At 39.1% G+C, this 17,792-nt stretch overlaps 3 protein-coding genes across 3 annotated transcripts; 2 read left to right on the top strand and 1 right to left on the bottom strand.

Annotated features, from left to right (window-relative positions):
* Nucleotides 1-5,750: 5,750 nt before the first annotated feature.
* On the top strand, nucleotides 5,751-8,783 carry LOC120270725 (plant intracellular Ras-group-related LRR protein 3-like). Its single transcript, XM_039277798.1, has 3 exons — nucleotides 5,751-6,520; nucleotides 7,058-7,224; nucleotides 7,918-8,783. The coding sequence occupies exons 1-3, from the start codon at nucleotides 5,795-5,797 to the stop codon at nucleotides 8,561-8,563; spliced, it is 1,539 nt and encodes a 512-aa protein (XP_039133732.1). The 5' UTR covers nucleotides 5,751-5,794; the 3' UTR covers nucleotides 8,564-8,783.
* Nucleotides 8,784-10,322: 1,539 nt separating this feature from the next.
* LOC120270695 lies at nucleotides 10,323-11,052 on the top strand. The gene has a single exon (XM_039277769.1). The coding sequence runs from the start codon at nucleotides 10,450-10,452 to the stop codon at nucleotides 10,936-10,938; it is 489 nt and encodes a 162-aa protein (XP_039133703.1). The 5' UTR covers nucleotides 10,323-10,449; the 3' UTR covers nucleotides 10,939-11,052.
* Nucleotides 11,053-11,647: 595 nt separating this feature from the next.
* On the bottom strand, nucleotides 11,648-17,550 carry LOC120270439 (protein NBR1 homolog). The gene is made up of 7 exons (XM_039277443.1): nucleotides 17,290-17,550; nucleotides 13,611-14,803; nucleotides 13,384-13,504; nucleotides 13,060-13,305; nucleotides 12,784-12,933; nucleotides 12,089-12,694; nucleotides 11,648-12,008 (listed from the first exon to the last, which is right to left on the bottom strand). The coding sequence occupies exons 1-7, from the start codon at nucleotides 17,380-17,382 to the stop codon at nucleotides 11,907-11,909; spliced, it is 2,511 nt and encodes an 836-aa protein (XP_039133377.1). The 5' UTR covers nucleotides 17,383-17,550; the 3' UTR covers nucleotides 11,648-11,906.
* Between the last annotated feature and the right edge of the window lie 242 nt (nucleotides 17,551-17,792).

The following is a 17,792-nucleotide window of genomic DNA, read 5'->3' on the forward strand; positions in this document are numbered from 1 at the left end:
CATCTATCAAACCAGAATAGAGTTTTTTCACCATTGCCAATTGATTTGGTTAGGCAGGAGCGGAATGAATGAAGTATGGTATTAATTCCCCCAAAAAGAACGATTTATTTCGGGGGTTGTGAGAAAAAGAAAGGTTGGGGGAGTCACTATATAGATAATTGGCTTTAATGATCATGGACCGAAAGCATGATTACAGTGCGATAATGAATTTCCACCACCATTTGCAAAAGTAAGGCTTTATTGAATTCACGAAGATTAAGGATGCCCTGACCACCCATGCTTACGGGTCGACAAATTACGTTCCAAGCAATTAATCTTATCCCCTTAGATCCCAGGTCCGGACCTTTCCAAAGAAAGTCTCTCCTGATTTTGTCAATATCATGTATGACCGGTGAGGAAGTTTGAAAGACCCGACATCCAATAAGCGGGATGGAAGATAACACAGAGTTGATAAGAGTTAAGCGACCCCCCAAAGAGAGGTAAATTGCTTTCCATGGAGTGAGTCGAGTACGAACAGATTCAATCAACATCGCCCAGTCAGCTCTTCTAGGGCGTTTACGGAGAGGGTACCCCTAGGTAAGTGATGGGGAGACAATCTCTATTGCAATTAAGAATTCTTGCGGAGGAGGAATTCGGTTGATAACCGAAAAAGGTGGAGTAAAGACAGCTTTTTGAGAAGTTGATAGAGAGACCGGAGCATCCTTCAAAGAGGTAAAGAATTAATTTAACAATTTTAAGATCTTCATGTCCACCCCCCGAGAAAATGATAAGATCATCAGCATATTGTAAATGGCAAATGCTATTAGATTGGTCAAGTTGTACCCCAATCAGTACTTTGGAGTGAATCGCGTGAAAGAACATTGCACTAAGGGTATCAGCCGCTAAGGCAAAGAGAAGAGGAGAGAGAGGATCACCTTGCCTTAGACCTCTTTTGCAGCGAATGTAACCCTGAGTAGTACCATTAATGAGAATTTGAGTTTTAGCGGATTTGAGGATTGTGTGTATCCATGAGATCCAACGATTACCAAAAGCCTCTAGCTTCTAGAATCTCAAGTAGAAAAATTCCAGTCCAAGAGTCAAAGGCTTTTAGCGAAATCAACTTTAAGAGCGTAGCCAAGAATTTTCCTTTTTTTGAAGATTGAAAATCACTTCTGAGCAGACAATAATATTATCAGCGATACATCTATCCTTAATGAATCCGGATTGAGAATTATCCACTAGTAAGCCAACCTTTTGGCTTAATCTAGAGGCAAGAATTTTGGAGATGATTTTGCAAGTGGAATTGATAAGGCTGATGGGTCTAAATTCAGAAACTTCAGTTGGGGATTTGGTTTTGGCTATAAGAGCAATGTGAACCCAATTGAGGCGTTCAAAGTTTAAAGTGCCATCATAAAAATCACTACAGATTTGAAATAAATCTCTCTGAATAAAACTCCAATGTTTTTGAAAGAAGAATATAGGGAAACCATCTGGACCTGGAGCTTTATCTGCGTTAAGATCGAACACAACAATTTTGATTTCATCAGAAGAAAAAGGAAGTTCTAGCGAGGAGAGATAAACTCTATCTTTGAAATTAAAAAGATGGTGCCAGTTGAGAAGAAATCTATGAGGGATCGGGGTACCAATAAGGTTCTGGAAGTAATCAGTGAAAATTTTTCCAATTTCTTGGTTACCCTCAATCCAATTCCCATTACTTCAAATTCTAGGAATAAAATTTTTATTCCTCCTGCCATTAGCCAGAAGGTGGAAATATTTAGTATTTGCGTCACCCTCTTTAAGCCAAGTAATTCTAGAGCGTTGTTTCCAGTAAATCTCCTCTTGTTTTAGTAGAGTGTGAAGTTCAGATTGGATGTGGGTGAAACGGGTAGATTCATCCTCAGAAAGATTTCTACTTTTACGTGTGGTATCAAGTGAATTTAAATCAGCGAGCAAACTTTCTTTATGAATGTTAGAAGCACCAAAATTTTCTTTTGCCCAAAGGCGAGTTTAGATTTCAAGTAGGCAAATTTTTTTGGTGATAATGTAGGCCCCACAACCAACAGGATTTTGATCAGACCACCAGCCTTGAATTAAGCTCTCTAGAAGATCGTTGGAGTACCAAGATTTTTTTCGAATCGAATATTCTAGAACGAGTGTAGTGGTTGCTGAAATCCAAGTAAATGGGGGAATGATCGGGAGCCAATTCTAGGAAAAGAACTTTGAATTGTTCTAGGAAAAAATAATGGCCAATCATGTGTGTATAAAAATCTGTCCAGTCTAACCCATAAGGGATTGGGTTGTCCATTAGTCCAAGTAAATTTGTGCCCATGTAATGGAGGATCAATAAGATTGAGATCTCTAAGAAGTTGCTGGGCATTAGCAATTTCCCTAGGGTTAGGGTTTCCAATATTTTTATCATTAAAAGTGAAAGAAGTGTTGAAGTCTCCACAAATGAGCCAAGGTAAATCGTGTAAATTTCTGACAGTGCGAAGTTCATTCCAGAATTCAATTTTTAAAGTCCTGTCATTAGGGCCATAAACACTTGTACAAGCCCATTTAATGTTGAGTGAAGTATTTGTGAATTCTAAAGTAATAGAGAAGGTCCCCTTGTGAATTAAGGTACCCATGATGATGGAACTATCCCAAGCTATGATGATGCCACCAGCAGACTCGATGCCCGGAAGATAATCAAAAGAATTCAGTTTCGATCCACCAATTGTTCTCCAAGTGGAGCTATGAATTTCATTGAGTTTAGATTCTTGTAAACAAACAATATCTGCTCGTGAAGAAAAAAATTATGTCTTTTAACTAAATGGCGTTTAGAGGGTCGCCAAGACCCCTAACATTCAACATAGATTAATCATCAAAACAGATAAGGTCTAAATGTCAGATCTCGAAGGAGATCCAGTAGAGGAAGAAAAGGTTCCAGCCCTAGAAATTTCTAGGCTGCGAACTTTATCAAGACATTTAAGCTTATGGTTTGGGGAACCTTGGAATTTAATACCACAAGCGTTGCTGTAATTAAAGAATTGTGTATCATTCCAAGAAGAAAAAACAACTGCATTAATAGATTTAGGCGTACCGTCTCTAGGATCGTCAGGTACTTTCTTCTTTGAGGATCTGGGTGGGTTAGGAATGAAGCCGGCTTCTTTGTTCCAACGACTAGAGGGCTTCGTTTGCCGATCACTTCTTCTAATTTGCTGTTGAGCCTGGTTAGGAATGGTAATAGTGGCAGGAAGCTTCTCCTTAGGCAGGGTGTCATGAGTTTCTATTCCAATAGTGTCTGAATTACGACCCATATCCCTGATAGGAGAATTCCCGAGAACGAGGGCGATATTAGAAATCGGGTCATCCGGGAGAATTTCGATTCAAGCGATGTAAATTCTCCTCGTTCAAAATAATTTCATCATCTACAATCCCATCAATAAGAATGTCATCATCATCCCCCCAGTCGAGCAGCTCATCATCGGAATGATCTAGGGGAGTGACAGGTGGGTTAGGATCTTGAGAATAGAATTTCTCTGAATTAATGGTAGGGACCAGGGTCCAACCACCATGAACAAAGATCCAATTATATCCATCAGGAATAGGGATATTAGGAGGTAAAGATTTAAGATGTGTAGGTAATACATCTGTGTTATTGGAATCAATCTCCATTGGAATAACAATTTCCTTGCCTTTGATTTTAATTGAAGGATCTGATAAAGAAGTGGTTTGAATAGGTGCCGAATTAGGAGGCAAATCCGGATTCGGATTTTGAATAATTGGGCTCGAATGAGAATGGGTTGATTGATTTGAATCAATTAAGGTGTTTAAAGAATCAAACCCATCTCGAGGTGAACCCAACGCTGCTGATAGATCATCTTTGAATTCGGGTGCAACCGGATCTCGAGGAACTGAAAGATCTTGGAAGACCAAGGATGGCATTTGGTTGCCTAGGGATCGGTTTGATTTAGAATTATTAAAGGAATCAGAATGAGATGGATCCCGAGACGAACCAGCCACCAACAAGCCTCCAATATGATCCGAAGAAAGCTGATCTCGCGGCAAACGAGTGGCCGTTGTGAGCTCCTTCTCCACGTGAGCATTGTGCATGAACAACACATCCCCTTCCTTGTTTCTCTCACGAGAAACCAAAGGAATCTGGGGGACTGCTGCGGAACAGTCACCGGAGCTCCGGCTTTCCTTGACCAAGGAAAGGCCGTCCGAGCTCTTGGCGGTTGGTTGCAGGTTTCCCGGAGGTTCCGGTGGCCGGGAAGAGGAGGACGCGACTGGATTCTTCACAGAAGCCGAGCCGTGAATCAACTTCGAACGAATAATCGGTTTGCCATCATCTTCGAGTCGAACTTTGAAACTTCTTACTCCCACATCGACGATCATCTCAATAGGGAAACGAGTGGGAGATTTGAGTCTCACTAGGGCTCTCATGAATTCAAGGGAGACATCTTCATCCTTTTGAACGAAAATAAGGTCTCCGAGGGGCTTCAGAACCTCCACAATTGAATCCCAGTTCCAGCAATGGAGAGGGAGATTAGATAATCTGATCCAGTTATAATTCCCAGCGGCGACGGCATGCGAACCAAATTCGGCGTCGGTGGGAGAAGTCGGCAGTGCGAGGGCCGTGTTTGGTAGAGAGGGTGATCTGATTTTTTTTAACTATAAAAAGAGCTGCTCTAGCTGTGAAGAGAGTGAGAATGAAATGGTCTCCGAACGGGGTGATGTTCTCGCATTGATCAGTGTTTAACTGATCAGGTAGTGCAGCATGAAGCGATTGAACGCTGGCGTTTCCAGAGAGGATTTTGACAATCACTCGTCTCTTAAGATTCTCTTTGGAATGGATAATGGCCTCAGAGATGGGCAAAGAAACCCTAAGAGATGAGATCTCAGAGTTAAGTCGAGGAACAGGAATATGAAGCAGAGGCTTGGTGTGAGATAGCTTTCTCGTCGAGCTAGGGTTCGCAGCATGGGAACCAGAATGAGAATGCTTGAGAGGAGAACGAGCTGCAAAGTGCCCAACTCCAAAGCAGCGGCGACAGGTGAGTTGATGACGGCAGTCATCTACTTTGTGACCCGGTCTAAGGCAGCATTTGCAAATCTCGTCAGTCTCCGGAGATCGACGACGCTTCAACGTGGTGTTAAAAGATGAAGTGGTGTTCTCTAGGGATGCGGGGAGGCGAGCGACATCTGCAAAGGAAACACCGTCCTTTACAGGAGAGTTCTTGTTCTTCTGAGGTTCAATCACTTGAGATTGAGGAAGAGGAGCCAAGTGTTCGGAGGATGAGATTTGTTGTAGTGGTGCTGATGATCGGAGATCCCTACGGAGCCCACCATGGCTCAGCCGAGCACCTCCACGTGCTCCACCCTGCGAGAACCGGACACCACCACGAGCTCCACCTCGGACGGGACGAGCGTCACCAAGAGAATCTCGAACGTCGCCGTAATAGTCCCGAGCGCCGCCCAGGAACTTCATCCGCCCAGCCAGCAATGACTTTGTTGTGAGTAGTTAAAATGGAGATGGGGTGCAACACGAGGACTGATTCCAATATTAGCTAGAAAATAAAAATAAAGAAGCAAATAAATAAATTCTTCTATAAATAAATAAATTAATTAATTATCCTCATTTAATTAATAAATTCTTTTTTCCATAAGCCAATTTAACCACAATTAAAATAATTTTTAAAATTAAATCATTCTATAAATAAATAAATAATCCTCTTTTATTTATAATTATATATATATATAGATACTCCTCTCATAGTTATTCTCCACGCCACCGTCATCGTCATCGTCATCGTCCTGTTCGTTTCTCTTGTTCATGGAGCCCAATCCCGAGAGGTTCCCCATCCTCTCCTTCGTCATGGCCCGACTCCACCTCAACAAACCCTCCATCGGCGACCTCCCCGAAGCTCCCTCCCATGACATTGAGCAGCCTCCACCCGCCGCCGAGGAGCTCGAGCTCGTACAACGGATGCCGCATCTCAATCACCCCGATCTCATCTCAGCTATGTCCTCCGCCATCTCCGATGTTATGCATACACGATCGATCCTCCAAACCCTAGGTGAACGCCCCGACCATGAAGCCGTGGATGCTTCCCGTGTCCGCATCGCTGAGATTGAGGCTGCCCTCTCTGCACAGCTTGAGGAGATCGTGCGCTCTCCGAGGCCGGAAGACGTTGACCGATTGAAGTGGCGTGCGGAGGAAGCGGAGAAGGAAAAGGAGTGTCGCGCGATGGCCGAGCGGGAGAGGATCGCATACAAGGCTGTTATCCAGCTCGATGAGATGCACGATGCCTATGAGAAGCTGCTGAAGGACGCCGAGGATCGGCTGGTGAAGATGTATGGATCCGCAGCGGACACTGAGAAAGGCTCTGTGAAAGAGGACCAGCAGGTGAATGAAGAGGTCATCGGGATTTTGCACGAAGGGTCGGTGAAATGCTTGGAGAGGGTCGACCTGTCGAGCCGGCAGTTAAGGTTCCTCCCGGAGGCATTTGGCCGGCTGCGTGGTTTGGTTTCACTGGATGTCTCCAAGAATCAGCTTGAGGTTTGTTCGTATACCCTGCCTTTAATCCATCGCATTTGGAGAGGTTTCTCTACAATAATTGTTTAATTCTATTCAATTTTTGGTGAATTGTGATATATACTTCGTGTGTGATAACCTAACTTTGTGAAAATATGGCTGGAATTAGGTTTAGGATGTATCCTAACACTATTGCCCCATTGCCAATATTGCATAGATGGATTTAGTAGTAAAGCTTGCCAGTTGATTTTTGAGTTATGATATGGCCATCCCTAGCTTTTGTTTTTTAAGTTCCTTGTTCTGACCTGTGAAAAGCATGTATTTTGTTGATTATGATGGACTACCAACATCTTTTTCTGTCAATATTTATGAACTCAGTCTGATTTTCAAGTTATTTTCAATGTTCATAATCTTTTGGACAATTGTGTTAAATTTGATTGTGGCCATGCTTAAATGATATAATGATGAATTAACTTTTGTGAAATCGTTAGTGACTGTATCATGTTTGCTACTTTTTTGTCCATTTAACTAGCTTCTTTATATCTTTATATTCCATCACAGGTCATCCCAGATGCAATAGCAGGCCTTGAACAATTAGAGGAACTTCGTCTTTCTAACAACCTTTTGGTCTCATTGCCTGATACTATTGGTCTACTCAGCAATCTTAAGATTCTAGATGTATCTGGTAACCAGCTGAAGGCACTGCCCGATAGCATCTCAAAATGCAGGTACAGTCATCTACATAGACTATTATTATGGTAATTTTCTCTTTAAGGGTCACTTTTGTTTTTACGGTGACTACAAAACTCCTCTATTTTCCTTTTTTATCATATCAGTGCTTCGAGATGGTTTTTGTCTGTGTGTTTTGTTGCCTTTTTTGATTTGAATATGTATCATATCTGAGATAGCTTAGTTGAATGCAAGTTAATTGATTGTTCAAGAAGCCTATGTTGTATTGTTTTTCTTTCTATGATTGTAGTAAATAGATAGTTTCTTAGTGTTTATATGATGTGTAACTATTATTTGTCGAATTGAGAAAAAATTGTCATCAGTTCTCATGTTTACATTCTTGTTACTTTATATGTTGAGACCTTGATAGTTTCTTACACTACTGTGGTAATGCAATCATATCATCAGCAAGTGTTAACAAAGTTGCTTACAAGAATTCTTTTGCGTGGGCATATATGTTATTTGCAAATAAAAGAAGGGCTGAACTATTTATTACTGCTACGTTAACAAATGAAAAATGTTTCTTTTGTCAGATTTGTTGTGTTATGTTTATAGGTACTTTTGGTTGATATATCAAGACTTTCACATTCAAGCAGTCCATGTATTTTTCGCGTTCTTGTTGATAGTTGATATATCATGACTTTCACTTTTGTTTTTATGGTGATTACTTAAATTAAGCTTTTTAATCCTAGATCCCTGGTAGAACTGGATGCAAGCTACAATGAAATGACATATTTGCCGACAAACATCGGATATGAATTAGTAAAGCTACAAAAGCTCTGGGTCCACCTCAACAAGCTCCGCTCACTTCCATCATCTATTTGTGAGATGCAATCTTTGCAAGTTCTGGACGCCCACTTCAATGAACTCCGAGGCCTACCCTATGCTATTGGCAGGTTGTGGAATCTTGAAATTCTAAATGTTGCCAGTAACTTCGCTGACTTGCAAGAACTCCCTGCTTCAATCGGTGATCTGCTCAACCTCAAAGAGCTGGACGTAAGCAACAATCAAATCCATGTGTTACCCGACACATTCGGTAGACTTGATAAACTGGAGAAACTGAACATAGATCAGAATCCTCTAGTGATCCCTCCTATGGATGTGGTGAACATGGGGGTTGAATCAGTAAAGGACTATATGTCGAAACGATGGCTGGAAATTTTGTTGGAGGAAGAAAGGAAGAGCATGCTCGAGGAGAACCCGCCACAGGACGGCTGGCTGACACGAAGCGCCTCATGGTTGAACAACTGGGTTTCTGGTGTTTCTAGCAGTGTTTCTGGGTATTTGGGAGCTGGAGAAAAATCCTACCGAGATCCTCGCCTCGATGAGTCGCTGTGATCGAATTGTGACTATTTTTGCTCTTCATATCAGATAACAGTACATGTACAGGCAGAGTATTCTGTCGAAGAAGTGTTATTTGTTCCTATGCTTCTTTTGACTATGCCAAATTGAACTTGTGCATATCTTAGCCATTTTGCTTGCGAATTGGTTGAACCATTTCTACTTTGTTAATAACAACTGTCATATTATGTGAAGTCAATTTGATGGTTTTCTTGCATTTATGCAAATGATACTAATACTTTTCTTTCCGAGAACTTTATTATAGAAACATTGAAACAATATCAGGTTCAATTACTTTGTGGTCTTTGCTTAATTTAGCTCTTTTTGCTTGCGTGAAGTTTTGAGTCAGTCTAATTAATATGGAATCTAAACTAATCTGTGTAAAGAGTATGTTTGAACCAACTTGTATTATGAATGTTTCTAATTTGAATTAATGTGAGTTTCCCAACCGAGCATCTTGTTTTGCACGTTAATCAATGCAACACATTTACTAGAATAAAGAAAAATCCATATTTCTCATACATAATTCCCTTATATATATATATATATATATATTTCAGGAAACTCACCAAGTCTGAGGTAGGGGGTTGAAGGCTAAATTCATGATTGAAAACAAACAATTAACTAAATTAGAATGAATTAAATAACCATATTTTAGGATTATGAACAAACAGTTATTCATATGGCATTTTCCAATTAATTTATATTTAATAAGATCTTAAAAAATGATGCAGGTTAATTAACTATGAAATAATAATTACCTACTATTCAAAACTAATGTTGGTGGCTTGGGGGGTAATTTTCATGGGTTAATTTGTATCCGATCTGTCCAAACCCTGGTAGGGCCAATTTTAAAAACTCTCTTAAGGGTTTAGGCACCTTGAAAAGTAAAAACGTTTTTATGTATAGTAATTAAGTGTTGTATAAATATATATGTGTGTGCTTGTGTTTATATACATGTAACTATATTTATTATTGAATACTTAATTAATTACTATTATTATTTGAATGTCTTTCCTTATATTACCTTGATATAAACCCTTATATCCTTTTGATTTTTTTTTTGTTTATTAATATATATCCATTAATTTTTAGTTAATTTTAAAAATATTTTTGAAGATCAATATATATTAAGTTTTACTCAAGTTATTATTACTATGATTATTTGAAATAAATTAATATCAATTATATATATAATTAATTGTTTCTATTTTAAATATTAAATGAGACGATTTAACAAGTTTGGGAACAGTTTACAAATCCAAGTAGGAATTATAAATCCATTTAAAAACTATTTAAATCTGAGATTTTTTTTTCTTTTGTGCATTCTATACGCTCAGCTCACGTGTCCTCACCGGGGTCAAACAACCATTTGATCTATTGGCATCGGGTCCCTTGCGTAGGGTGTTCGCCTCGAATGTCGAGCGTGGCTCCCGGAGTTTGATCCCTATCTTGCGCAAGGTGAAGGTACGATTTGGTAGTGAGCGCGGCTCCCCCACGTGTTCGTCCATGGATTCCATCGCTTGTCACCTTTCTCAAAAAAAAAATCTTACAACTACAATCAAAAGACTCGATACTATCATTGCTTCTATTATGATTTGAACTCTGAATTTTTTGAATGTTTAATGCTAATATTTTTTTTTTTTAAAGTAGTGGGACTAATACTGTTGGTAAAACTTTTTAATTTGGAAATTATAAAAAGACAGTTTTATTTTTTATTTTTTAACAAACTTTTTATTAAAAATAATAATAAAAAAAAATAACTAAACTATATACCCTCGCTAAACTCTCGATCATTGGTCTCGAGCTGCACACTATCTATTCCAACCACGCGCACACCTTCAGAGACCAACAACCATCGAGCTTCGAAGCGATCATCATCCATGGCGGATCTCCAGTGGAGTTCGTTCCTCTCCAAGCTGATGAGCAAGAGAAGGACTTGGGTAACCCTCTTCCTCATCGTCTACATCCTCCTTCTCTCCTCTTCCTGGAACCTCATCATCTCCATCCGATCCTGGTACAACGCTTCCATCTCTCCCTCAACACAGCGCCCGAACCCTTCAATTTGGCCCACGATCTACGCCTCGTTGCTCTACGGAGGGGTTTTCGGTTTGCTCGCCATGGGGGCGGCGTTGGCCGTGGCGGTGCCGGCGACGTTGGTGACGTGGATCACGGTGCTGGTGTTGCTGGCGTTCACTGGGAAGCCGAGGCGGGCGTTGGTGAGGGAGGGGCGGAGGATCACGGCGGATATCATGGGGTTTGCGTTCATGGTGTTGATCAGAGAGGGGAATCTCGCGGCGGCCGTGTGCGCAGCGTTGAGCTTCTTTGCGCTTTTGATTCGAAGGCGTGGAGAAGATGAAAGGGGGATTTAGGGTTCTAATTTTTAGGGGGGTTTTTTTCCCTTTTTTTTTTTTGGGAATTTTTGTGGATTTTGTTACTGTTGTATTTATATTTATATTTATTTTTTTATTTTGTATTTTTTTAAGGGTTTTTGAGACTTGGGTGCTGATGGAAGAGAAAGAGAGGAGGGAAAAGAATTAAAGAAATGTTTTTTTTTAAGAGTGAAAAAGAATAAATGGAAATTTAAAAAAAAATTAAGAAGAAAATATTAAAATTTGGAAAAAAAAAATTTAAACACTGAAGCGTGCAGAGTCAAAATCATCAACTCATTGGGCGTGCAGTCACTTTGGTGTAGCAGCTGACAAAAATGGACCAGAGGGAAATTATTGTTTGAAAAATTAAAATTTTATAAAAAAAAACTTTTACTTGAAAAAAAAATTTAACTGAATTTTTAAATTAATAGATTTGCTTTTTGACTTGTGACTAACAAAATAATAAATAAATCTTCACGGATATATATATATATATATATATTTACAAATTTTAAATAGGAAGCAAGTGTTTTTGTTAAAAATAAATTTTTGGAGGTGAATCTATCAAAGGCATTCAAAATGCAATTATATGCCCTACTCTAACTAGTTAAACAGTTTCTCCCCAATTTTATTAAAAACTCCAAAATACAATTTAAAGATTACCACTCATCAGTCATCAAAAGTGAAAATATCAAAACAATTAATGCAAAAAATCAAAACACAACCCAATTATATAAGTCACTAGTAACTCACATTTATTTATAAACAAAGTGATACGATCACAGATGACAAACAGAATAGTAAAGGTTCCCTGCCCTCAGGACAAAGCACCATATATTCAACACAAACACCAAGCCACATCCAAGCATAACAGTGCAATTGAAAGAAAATAGACTGATTAAAAGACACACCAGAGTTTTTGTGATTTGTTTCTTGGATTTCAAGAAGAAACCCAAATGCAGCACTCTCTATTCAGCTTTCTCCTCAGAAATGAGATCCAGCACAACTCGTTTGATGCTTCCACCATTCTTTATCAGCAGCTTCCTGTTTGTTTCCGCGTCGGAGAAACCCTGACAAGCCATACATCGGCCTCTGTAAGTTACCATTCACATACAATGAATAAAAAAACATAAAATGTAAGTGCAGTTACCATAAACTTCAGTTCTTTGAGAAGGGGATCCCATTCGGAAAAGCCACAGAGATCATCCACAGACTGCTCCAGATCGTACTCATTTAGCCTGAGAACCTCCTTGTTTAAGTCGATTTGTTTAAAGCCCATCTCTTCCAACTCCTTCAAGAGCGTATTTTCAACAGGATTGTCATCGGCATCCAATTTGGATGAGGATCCAACATGAACAGGTGGTGGTGATGATGACGGTGAAGGGAACTCAATGATAGGATATGAAATTGGGGAGGGTGTTTTGGGCATGGGCTGTGGTGGTGGCTCAATGATGGGATATGAAATTGGGGAGGACGCTTTGGGCATGGGCTGTGTTGGCTCATCAGAGGTACCGAGCAACTCAGCAGCAGCCGGAGCAGGTTCCACATTCTGGACAGGTATTTGAATGAAGAATGGTGCAAAATCTTCCACGGTATTCATATTGGTAACATCAGGTCCAGCAGATACAGCATCTGCAGGATGGGCATTCACATCTATGTTCACTCGCGCTCCATTGCCGTAATTGTTTTCAGGAGGCAGGTTCAAGTTAATATCTGCATGGTAACTAGAAGAAGAACTTGGTCGAGAATTATCAACCTGTAGATGCAAAAGCATAGTTGATAAGCAATAGTAGGCCAGAGGGTTAATACATAACAAGACCATAGGGTTGGTGCTATAAGAATCACCTGGATAAGCAACCAAACTCGTTGACCAAATTTCTGCCCAGAAGGTGAGGCCATCCTCCAATATGAGATGTACCTGCCAGGACTTGACGGTGCGGTGAAGTCAACTGCAACATCAAGCTCTGCATCCACAGGATATCCTTCCCCGGGAATCTGCACATCAGGAAAGTTACATAGCAATGATCAAGTGATAACAGGTACATCTCAATCATAGAGAAAAAGAAATGAACATCAGCCACCAAGCAACTGAATAGAACTAAAAAATGAATGCACATGTACCTCCAACTCAACAGAAGTTTGATTGCCAAGTCGATCACCACCAATCCACACAAGCTGAGTACCAACAAACCATGGAATGGTTCCATTGTTACGCAACCGCCATATCTTAGTGAAAGGAGTAGACGGGGACATGATGGTTCCATCCAAGACTGTCACATCTTGAATGAAGCGGCTATCAAGTTTTGATCTAGATGATCTGGACCCACAACCATGGAAACCATGGGATGAAGACCGAGATCGAGAATGCTGAGATTCCAGAAGAGAAGTCAACTAAAAACAGAAAATATGATTGACAATAAATCCTCTTGAAAGATATAAGCCTACCGGGTTGTACGATTCCTTAAACAGCCTTGGAGAACGGTAAGGAACACGGTCTATCTTGGTGTAATCAGCATCATTACCGATCTGTGCGAAACAAATGCTGCACAAGTCATAGTCTTCCTTCCTGTAAAAGCAAAACCAAGTTGGCAGTGGTCATGATGTATATAACTAATGATATCAACAAAAAAAGACGAAAAAAAAATGAAAAAAAGGATCATTGATATTCATACACATTTGATTTATAGCGTGGCCCCATGATAGGATGCATTCCACAGTTATCACATTGAACACCTCTGTGGAAAGTACGAAATGCACTGTCAATGTAGGAATGGCCCCTTCTGTATGGATGTGCTTTGGGATTGAGCCAACTTGGAAGAAAACCATGTGAGGGTATATTGATCCTATTCGGACAGGGATTTAAACCGACTGGTGTTGTGGAAGTAGTTCCAGGGTGAAATTGTGAGTTGGCACCACCAATAAATCCCTTGGATGCTACATTTGCGGGTTGAAAAGATGGCTCCAGTGTCCTCAGCCTATCTGAACTTGAAGTAGGTTCCAAAATACGGGCAGCAGGTATCGCAGGCTGAGAGCCACCTGCAGATTTACCATCATAAAGAACCTGACCGGGTTCCCTCCCTGGCTCCATGTTAGCACTAGTCCAAATGGAAGACAATAAATCATCAACAAAAGGATCTCCTAAAGCATGTTGGTTCTGAGGAACATTATCCCTATTAATGTCAGCAGATGTTGAAAGCTTGGCCCCAGCGCCCTTTTCTACATTACCACTCCCATGTTTCCCATGAGAAGATTCTGTAATGTGACTAACAGCATTGGGAGGAGAAGAGAAGGCATGTCCAGCAGGAGAATCATTCGATGGCTTATCTATTTTTGAAGCATTGACATCTGCGCCTGACGATTCACCAGAAGTGCCTTGGGAAAATTGATTAACATTGGATAACCCAAGCTTTGAAAAATACTCCACAAACTCAGCAACAGCAGGTGAAGAGGATGTAGCTTTTGACAATAAATCTTCAGAAAGTTTTGATAGTGTACTGCGAAGTGGTTCAGGGAGAGAATTTAATGCTTCAGTAATAACATTGGCTTGAAGTTGCTTAGTCTGGATATTTGGTGAGTTTGAGGGGGTGGAGCTAGCTGGCTCAGATTTTCCATCAGCATGAGATTTCATAATAACATTTATCCTAAGAGGGTTCAATCGTTGACTGATAGCAGCATCATGAAGTTCGTCATCAGTATCAAGTGTTACAGTATCACCATCTTCATCAAAGTAAGTGAGAGTGAAATTATCATCTGGTCCGAACTTGAAGAGGTCAATTATTTTTGTTTTCAGCCTAGTCATGTCATGATCCAGCCTTTTCCCGGAGACATGGGCACCAAATCTCTTGAGAGTGTCATGATAGTTCACCTGTGGAAACAGAAAACCATTAATTGAAAGAAGAGAATTGAAAGAAGAGAAAAGGTTTTGCAAACTTGAAAGCAGAAAAAATAAAGGAACTCAAGACATGCTACAATTGACATAAGGCAAAAGGCCTTCTGAACTTCAAAACTCACTATGCACAGAAAAAAAAACTCAAGATTACCACAAGTACAGAATTTATGAAAACATAAACCTAGCACAAGCATGTGCCTCTTTCTTCTGAGGAAAAAGTGGGCCATTCCTTTGCAAAACCAGTCTCTGTAAACAAATCAATTTATACGCAAATCTCAATGAGAAAAATCATCTGGTTCCATTTTTAGTTTAACCAAATATCACTTTAATTCTAGATGTTTCACAAATAAAAAAGTTCTAAAAAAAAAAAAGAAAGTGGGGAAGGAAGTTTTTAAATGTTATTATAACAACCTCCCACTCACACGCTGGCATTCAAAAGATTCACTTGAATATTACGAAACAATGAAATATAAATTTTAGTTTATTTTTCTCGATTCTTGTTCAGTATCAAATTGTCAGAAAATTCAGTGTCAAAGAAATCAAGAATTTTGGAACATCTACCTTTTCAGTCGTAACTATTAATGTTTAACATCAACCTCATCATACTCAACAATTTTCTCATTGAAGTTTTACTAGTCTCATTATAAGAACCTTGCTCGTTGATCTTTTAGATTGGCTGTAACTGGTTTTAAACAGGCCCCTAAAGAACAATTTCAAAAATGAGTATAGGAATCTAGATCGAAGACAAACCAATATAAGCAGAAAACACGACTCAAAATGGTTATCTGAACTGTGGACTTTATTTATCAAAATTATGAACAACTTAAAAATCACAGTCGAATAAAGCTACTTTTCCACCATTTCCAGGTCACTGTTCATGATGTTCAATCAAGAAATCTACCATTTTCCAAATATTTCTACTGAAAGTAACGGATAAAGACAAAGGTGATTCAACAACCACTAGAAGGCTCCACTAACACGTTATGAGATAATAATTTATATGGTGATCATTACTTATATATTCAGAACTGACGCTGAAAATAGTAAGGCTTAAGGGGAGACATCAAGGGAAGATTTGCAAGCAAAGGAGAAAAAAAAAAAGCTCACATGTTACAGATGCTGTCCTTCAATTATGCATGTTGTGATAAAAAGAGAGACAAAAACAAATCCATTCAAACCATATTGCTTTGTGTGGATTCCTAGAATGGCCCATTCGTAACGTCCTTCATCCATAATTTGCATTATTATCTCTTAGTAAAATAAAACAGAAACCTTACACTTTCTCTTTACTAAACTATGCTTTCTTCTGCTGTTAATATGGTAGTAATGGAACAGTAAATTTTATTCCCGCAATACAAGCTGTAAAGAAATCATAGATAGATAGCTAGCATATGCCTTCTAATGGATATTTAATTCATGAGCCTCCAGTGACTTACACAAAGTTTGTTTTAAGCATTTCATATGAAAATCTAATTTTTTTTTATTTTAAAAAATAAACCACGCAAGTATGTTTAACCTGTCTATCAATGTCATAGGATGAAACTAATGGAAAACCTCATCCATACAATTAGGGTAACAAAAAGAGTAGACAAAATAATCTCTTTAATTTTATTCCCGTCATAGATAGATAGCTAGCATATACCTCCTAAAGGATAATTTATTCATGAGCCTCCAGTGACTTACACAAAGTTTGTTTTAAGCATCTCATATAAAAATCTAATTTTTTTTTTAAAACATAAACCACGTCAACTATGTTTAACCTGTCTATCAATGTCATAGGATGAAATTAATGGAAAACCCCGCCCATACAATTAGGGGAAAAAAAGAGTAGGCAAAATAATCTCTTTAATAGAGTATGCAGAAAAAAGAAAAAAATATTATGAAAATTTGGGCTACTTTAGCTGCTCAGAAAATATTTAAGCCAAGAAGAACCGATTCATTGCAAGTTGATTCAACTAAAAGGCCAGGATCAAGATTAGAAGACAAGGATATCATATTCTCACGGATCAAAAAGTATTACTATTGTTAAGGCCATACTAATATCAAGAGACAAAGAAATCTGCCCCGAAACAGTATACACATTCGATTACATGAAAGTAGCCCCTAATCGAAACATATCAGATAGGAAAAATTATCATCTTTAAAAGCACAAATCACAAACTAGAAACTCATACCACATTCGCAACAATCACAAAGAACATTTACACTTGCCAAAGACCACAAAATCAATATCGGAATCAAATAAACCAAAAAGCAATAAAAAAAACTCCAACCCTTCTGCTCATGCTCATAAAAATTAAAAAAAATTCACCCCCAAAAATCCCAAAACAAAACCCTAATTTTTTCACAATCACATCAAATTCCAACCCAATTAGAAACAAAATTCAGCAAAATCAATAAACACAACACCAAAAAGGAAAAATAAAATAAAATCAAAGAACAATCGGATTGATAATACTGACTTTGATGACCAAATTCCAGTCGTTTGCCAAGATTTCCATGCCCTGCGGCTGCAGGGGAGGGAACAAGAAAGGAGAATTCATCTGGTAACTCATCTTCTGAGACAGCGTGCCTGGTAAGCCGCGCGCGATGATCGAAACCCTAACCCTAGCGAGAGAGAGAGAGAGAGAAGAGGAGAAGAGGGATCCAATGGATGAATGGAAAGCGTAGCCGTGAGCCGCAGTGGAGGAGTGAGCGATCGCGTACGCCGTCCGCTATTTGAAGTTTCTCTTGGTTTCTTCCTCCCCAAGTACCCTTTTCCTATTTACCTAATGACGATTTTGCCCTTCCTTATATTCAACATATATATATATATATATTTTAATTTTTTTAATTTTTAATTTTTATTTTTTGGATAATGAAATGCCAAGGTTTTTTAAATCGGACCCTGTTTTAAACCGGAAAAAGTTAGAGGAGTCAGGCTTCGAGGTTTTCAATCGGGTTAAACCAGAGTCAATAATTTTAT

The sequence above is a fragment of the Dioscorea cayenensis genome, chromosome 10, assembly GCF_009730915.1.
Source record: "Dioscorea cayenensis subsp. rotundata cultivar TDr96_F1 chromosome 10, TDr96_F1_v2_PseudoChromosome.rev07_lg8_w22 25.fasta, whole genome shotgun sequence".
Taxonomy (NCBI): Eukaryota; Viridiplantae; Streptophyta; class Magnoliopsida; order Dioscoreales; family Dioscoreaceae; genus Dioscorea; species Dioscorea cayenensis.